Here is a 6,121-nt window from a genome sequence, read left to right as displayed (position 1 = left end):
CCCTAATCCTCACCCACCTCCCACCCCCACCCAGTTCCCCTGGATCCTGCGGGATTACGTCTCGGAGACCCTCGACCTCACCAACCCGGCCGTGTTTCGGGACTTGTCCAAGCCCATCGGGGTGGCCAACGAGCGGCACGCCCGGGATGTGAAGGAGAAGTGAGTGACCCCCAAAAATGAGGGACACGGGGGGGGATGTGGGGTGGGGAGATCCCTGCCTCGGGAATTGGGGGGGCCCTGGGTGGATGGTGATGTCCACAGGGCTTTTTCTCATCTCGGCAGGGATCGGCTACGACTTCAAGCGTCCCTTGTCCCACCTGCGCGAGGTCCACCTGCGCCGCTACAACCTGCGCCGCTCCGCGCTGGAGCTCTTCTTCATCGACCAGGCCAACTACTTCCTCAACTTCAAAAAAAAGGTGGTGGCACCCTTTCTTCCCCCCACCAAGAACCCCCCCAGGGGCCACGGCACTGCCCAGATTCTGGCTAATCCATGTTCTCTCCTCTGTTCCCCTAGGTGAGGAACAAGGTCTACTCCTGCATCCTTGGCCTGCGTCCCCCCAACCAGATCTACTTTGGCAGCCGGTCGCCCCAGGAGCTGCTGAAAGCCTCGGGGCTCACCCAGGTACCCCCTTTGCCCACTCCCACCCCATATCTCCCATTCCCACATGGCGAAGGGGAAGGTGCCAGCATGGGGTGGGGATGGCCATGGGACTGGGGATGGCCATGGGATGAAGATGGCTGTGGGAGCAAGGATGGCATGGGATGAAGATGGCCATGGGACCAGGGATGACCATGAGACTGAGGTTGACCATGGGTTGGAGATGACTGTGATGACCATGGGATGGGGATGGCTCTGGGACCTAAGATGGCGATGGGGACAGCCATGGGACTAGGGGTGGAGACAACTGTGGGCCTAAGGATGGCTGTGGGTACCAGGGATGGTCTGGGACCAGGAATGACCATGGGATGGGCACAGCCATGGGGTGGGGGTGTCTGTCCCCCCCGAGTCCATCTCAGCCACCCTCCCTTTGCTCCAGAAATGGGTCCTGCGGGAGATCTCCAACTTCGAGTACCTCATGCAGCTGAACACGATCGCGGGGCGCACCTACAATGACCTCTCCCAGTACCAGGAGATCCTGACTGGCTCCTGGTGGACACCATCCTACCTCACCTCCCAGGTACGAGAGCTTCGAGGACCCCACGGGCACCGTGGACAAGTTCCACTACGGCACCCACTACTCCAACGCGGCGGGCGTCATGCACTACCTGATCCGCACCGAGCCCTTCACCACCCTCCACATCCAGCAACGAGCGGCACGCCCGGGATGTGAAGGAGAAGTGAGTGACCCCCAAAAATGAGGGACACGGGGGGGGATGTGGGGTGGGGAGGAGATCCTGACTGGCTCCTGGTGGACACCGTCCTACCTCACCTCCAGGTACGAGAGCTTTGAGGACCCCACGGGCACCGTGGACAAGTTCCACTACGGCACCCACTACTCCAACGCGGCGGGCGTCATGCACTACCTGATCCGCACCGAGCCCTTCACCACCCTCCACATCCAGCTGCAGAGCGGCAGGTTGGGCCCCCCACAGCGGGTAGACCCTGGGGAGGAGGAAGGGGACATCGAGGGGGACGAGTGGGCTCCAACCGGGGTGTCCTGTGCCACCAGGTTTGACTGCTCAGACCGGCAGTTCCACTCGGTGCCGGCGGCGTGGCAAGCCCGCATGGAGAACCCCGTGGACGTCAAGGAGCTCATCCCGGAGTTCTTCTACTTCCCTGAGTTCCTGGAGAACCAGAATGGTAAGGGGCACCACCCGTCATGCCCACCATGGGGACAGCACCCATGGGAGCATGGTGGGGGTTGGTGTCCCTCACCCCTTGCCTGCTCCTGCCTGCAGGCTTCGACCTGGGCTGCCTGCAGCTCTCCAATGAGAAGGTGGGCGACGTGGTCCTGCCCCGGTGGGCACGTTCCCGTGAGGACTTCATCTACCAGCACCGCAAAGCCCTGGTGAGATGGTGGAGCCTATCCCAATGTCACCTCCGTTCCCACCTCTTGTTGGGGCTGTTATGGTAGGGGGGGGACATTTCTGGCCCACCCTGATTGCTCCATCCTTGGCCAGGAGTCAGAATATGTCTCCGCCCACCTCCACGAGTGGATCGACCTCATTTTTGGGTACAAGCAACGAGGCCCAGCCGCCGTGGAGGCCCTCAACGTCTTCTACTACTGCACTTACGAGGGTGAGCCGTGGGGCAGGGAGGCGGGGAGGAGGACACACCTGCTAGGTGGCCCCCCATGACCATTTCCATCCTCAGGGGCCGTGGACCTGGATGCCATCGCTGATGAGACGCAGAGGAAGGCTCTGGAGGGCATCATCAGCAACTTTGGGCAGACGCCCTGCCAGCTGCTCAAGGTAGCTCACGTCCTCGCCCCCCAAAAAATGGCCCCTTTCAGGGGGGACAACCCACTTCTCATGGTTCCCTCACCCCCCCAGGAACCCCATCCTGCCCGGCTGTCAGCAGAGAGCGCTGCCCAGAGGCTGGCCCGCCTCGACACCCGCTCGCCCAACGTCTTCGAGAACCTGGACCAGCTCAAGTCCTTCTTTGTGGAGGTGAGGACAACCCCGGGAGGGTCCTTGACCAGGATTGGGCGGGATGGTGGTGGTCAGGAGGGTGCCCACTGGATGTTGTGTCCCCACAGGGCATCAGCGATGGCGTGGCCCTGGTGCAAGCCGTGGTCCCCAAGAACCAGGCGCACTCCTTCATCACTCAGGGATCACCCGACGTCCTGGTGAGTGCAGGGAAACTGAGGCACGGGCACGTGCTGCCAGCCCAGGAGACCTCCAGTGGTGGGAACCGTGTCACCTCCATCTCCATCTCTGCCCAGGTCACCGTGAGTGCCAACGGCTTGTTGGGGACCCATAATTGGTTGCCCTACGACAAGAACATCTCCAACTACTTCAGCTTCACCAAAGACCCCACCGTTTCCAACGCAAAGTGAGTTGACTCCTGGTCCCCAGGGGTGGTCCCCAAGGGTGTCACCAGCTCACCCATGGCTCTGCCACCTCTCCGTGTCCCCTCCCACCAGGACCCAGCGCTTCCTGCAGGGCCCCTTCGCCCCCGGCGCGGACCTCTGCTCCCGCACGCTGGCCGTGTCCCCCGATGGGAAGCTGCTCTTCAGCGGGGGACATTGGGACAACAGCCTCCGGGTCACCTCACTGGCCAAAGGGAAGGTCGTTGGGCACATCACCCGACACATAGGTATGTCCTCCTCTGGTGGTGAAGGTCCGAGGATGCCTCGATGGGTTTCTAAGGCCATGGTGGGAGGCAGGAGATGTAGGAGTGGGCAGGGGACATCTCCCAGTGTCCCCCATCTTCTGGGCATGGTCCAGGCTCCGCCGCAGAGCTGGGTTAGGGTGGGGGTTGGCAGCATCTCCACGCCCCAAAACCCATCTTGGTGCCATCCCATGGAGTCAGGGTGCTGACGGTGGTGGGATGGGACCAGCACCTCATGGTGTCCCTCTGGGTGTCACAGATGTTGTCACCTGCCTGGCGCTTGACCTCTGCGGCATCTACCTCATTTCTGGGTCCCGGGACACCACCTGCATGGTGTGGCAGGTCCTCCAGCAGGTAAGGTGTTGACCCTTACCCCACGCTTCAGCCAGGGGGACCTCTTGGTGGGGGGGCTACCACCAGGTCACTGAGGTCCCTGTGTCCCCAACACCAGGGTGGCTTTTCCAGCGGCTTGGCTCCCAAACCCGTCCAGGTCCTGTATGGCCACGACGCCGAGGTGACGTGCGTGGCCATCAGCACCGAGCTGGACATGGCGGTGTCGGGCTCCAAGGTGAGCTTGGGGTGGTGGGGTGGGTGATAGGGGGTGGGCAGTGCCACCACCATCACTCCACGTCCCCTCCTTCCCATAGGATGGCACCCTCATCATCCACACCATCCGCCGGGGACTCTTCATCCGGTCCTTACGGCCACCAGGCGAGAGCTCACCACCCGCTGTCCTCTCCCACCTTGCCGTGGGGCCGGAGGGGCAGGTGGTCGCCCAAACGGCCGTAGGTCAACGAGCCTGCTTGAAGGTATGGGCCAGGTGTCCCCTTGTCCCCCCTCCCTCGTCACCATCAAGTGTCCTCTTCCCCGTCTTTGCTCTGTCTTTCAGGACAGGTTTGCGTTGCACCTCTACTCGGTCAACGGGAAGCACCTCTCCTCCGTCCCTCTGGATGAGGAGGTGACGGCCATGTGCCTCACGGAGGACTTCGTGGTGCTGGGGACCATGCAGTGTGGGCTGGAGATCCGTGACCTCCAGAGGTGAGGGACACCACCCACCTTGTCCCACCCCTTTGAACCCTTTGGGGGATGTTCAAGGGGTCCCATCCCACCACTCGTCTTCTCACAGCCTCAGGATGGCCGTGCCCCCCGTGCCCATGCGGGTGCCCGTCCACAGCGTGTCCGTCACCAAGGAGAAGAGTCACATCTTGGTGGGGTTGGAGGATGGCAAGCTCATCGTGGTGGGAGCTGGGCAGCCCGCTGAGGTGAGCATGGAGCCCCCACCCCATCCCAGGTGGTGGTGGGGCTGGGGAGGTGTCATGCCTTGGTGTTCACTGGGTGCTGCTGGGCTGGGGACCTCTGCTTGTCCTCCTTGCTCTCCAGAGCAGAGGTGGGGTGGGATGGGGGAGATATGGGGAAGGGATATGGGAAAGGGAGGGGATGGAGATGGGGAAGGGGATGGAGGTGGAGATGGGGATGGAGATGGTGGAAGTGGGGATGGATGTGGAGATGGGGATGGAGATGGTGGAGGTGGAAATAGGGAAGGGGGTGGAGGTGGAGATGGGGATGGAGATGGTGGAGGTGGAAATAGGGAAGGGGATGGAGGTGGAGAAGGTTGGGAAGAGGATGGCATTCAGAGAAGGGATGGGAATGGGGAAGAGGGTGAGGAAGAGGATGAGGATGAGTATGGCTGGAGAGAAAAGGATGGGGTTTGGAAGGTGCCGTGGATGATGATGGGAACGGGGCTGAGGATGATGGATGGATTTGGAAGGGGAGGGGAAGCAAGTTTGGAAGGAGATGGGATCTGTGAAGAATGATCTGTGAAGATGAGGATGGAGAGCTGGAAGGGGTGGGAGATGATGAAGAAGCGGATGGGGATTCAGAAGGGGATGAGGAGTGGGAATGGAGAAGGGGATGAGGATGAAGAGCGAGATGAGGATGGGGAAGGAAAGGCAGATGGCAATTTGTGATTGGGTAGGGATGGAGAAGAGGATGAAGATGGAGAATGGGGATGGAGAAGGGGATGAAGGTGGAGAAAGGGAATGGGGATCTGGAAGGGGATGGGGATGAAGGATGGAGATGGAGAAGAGGATGGGGATGAAGATGGAGAAGGGGATGGGGATCTGGAAGGGGATGGAGGGGATGAAGGACAGAGATAGAGAAGGGGATGGAGATCTGGAAGGAGATGGAGAAGAGGATGGGGAAGAAGATGGAGAAGGGGATGGAGAAGAGGATGGGAATGGAGAAGGGGATGGGGAAGAAGATGGAGAAGGGGATGGAGAAGGAGATGAGGATGAGATGGAGAAGAGGATGGGGATGGAGAAGGGGATGCAGAAGAGGACGGGGATGAAGATGGAGAAGGGGATGGAGATCTGGAAGGGGATGGAGAAGAGGACGGGAATGAAGATGGAGAAGAGGATGGGGAAGAAGATGGAGAAGGGGATGGAGAAGAGAAAGGGGATGGAGAAGGGGATGGAGATCTGGAAGGGGATGGAGAAGTAGATGAGGATGAGATGGAGAAGAGGACAAGCTTCGGGAAGTTGATGAGGACTGGGAAAGGGATGCGGGATGGGTTGGGGACAGGGACATGGGGTCTTGGGGCACAGCTGTTCTCAACCCCACCCCACCCCACCCCACCCCTGCCCTCCCCCAGGTGCGTCCAGGCCAGTTCCACCGGCGGCTGTGGCGTTCCACGCGCCGCATCTCCCAGGTCTCAGCGGGGGAGACGGAGTACAACCCCCCCGAGGGCAAGGCCTAGGTTGCCCCCCACCACCCACCACCCACCCGGGGCGTCCCACACCCCCCGGACCTGGAGAGATGGAGGGGGTGGGGGGACAGGGCCCCCCCCCC

General features: G+C 61.4%; 1 protein-coding gene across 1 annotated transcript in view; it reads left to right on the top strand.

The window, feature by feature from the left end:
- Window positions 1-6,089, top strand: part of NBEAL2 (neurobeachin like 2) — a 26,752-nt gene extending 20,663 nt beyond the window's left edge. Inside the window, exons 35-53 of the mRNA XM_014956610.1 lie at window positions 283-416; window positions 515-622; window positions 1,038-1,217; window positions 1,313-1,338; window positions 1,437-1,577; window positions 1,671-1,801; window positions 1,900-2,009; window positions 2,122-2,239; window positions 2,315-2,412; window positions 2,494-2,610; window positions 2,700-2,789; window positions 2,886-2,995; window positions 3,087-3,259; window positions 3,534-3,628; window positions 3,726-3,842; window positions 3,922-4,083; window positions 4,164-4,312; window positions 4,401-4,536; window positions 5,925-6,089. Coding sequence (XP_014812096.1) covers window positions 283-416; window positions 515-622; window positions 1,038-1,217; window positions 1,313-1,338; window positions 1,437-1,577; window positions 1,671-1,801; window positions 1,900-2,009; window positions 2,122-2,239; window positions 2,315-2,412; window positions 2,494-2,610; window positions 2,700-2,789; window positions 2,886-2,995; window positions 3,087-3,259; window positions 3,534-3,628; window positions 3,726-3,842; window positions 3,922-4,083; window positions 4,164-4,312; window positions 4,401-4,536; window positions 5,925-6,029 — 2,300 coding nt within the window. The 3' untranslated portion in view covers window positions 6,030-6,089. The remainder of the gene's footprint in view (window positions 1-282; window positions 417-514; window positions 623-1,037; window positions 1,218-1,312; window positions 1,339-1,436; window positions 1,578-1,670; window positions 1,802-1,899; window positions 2,010-2,121; window positions 2,240-2,314; window positions 2,413-2,493; window positions 2,611-2,699; window positions 2,790-2,885; window positions 2,996-3,086; window positions 3,260-3,533; window positions 3,629-3,725; window positions 3,843-3,921; window positions 4,084-4,163; window positions 4,313-4,400; window positions 4,537-5,924) is intronic.
- The last annotated feature ends 32 nt before the right edge of the window (window positions 6,090-6,121 follow it).

The sequence above is a fragment of the Calidris pugnax genome, unplaced genomic scaffold, assembly GCF_001431845.1.
Source record: "Calidris pugnax isolate Ruff unplaced genomic scaffold, ASM143184v1 scaffold343, whole genome shotgun sequence".
NCBI classification, from domain to species: Eukaryota; Metazoa; Chordata; class Aves; order Charadriiformes; family Scolopacidae; genus Calidris; species Calidris pugnax.
The sequence above is the reverse complement of the archived record's forward strand: the minus strand, read 5'-3'. Positions and strand labels throughout refer to the sequence as shown.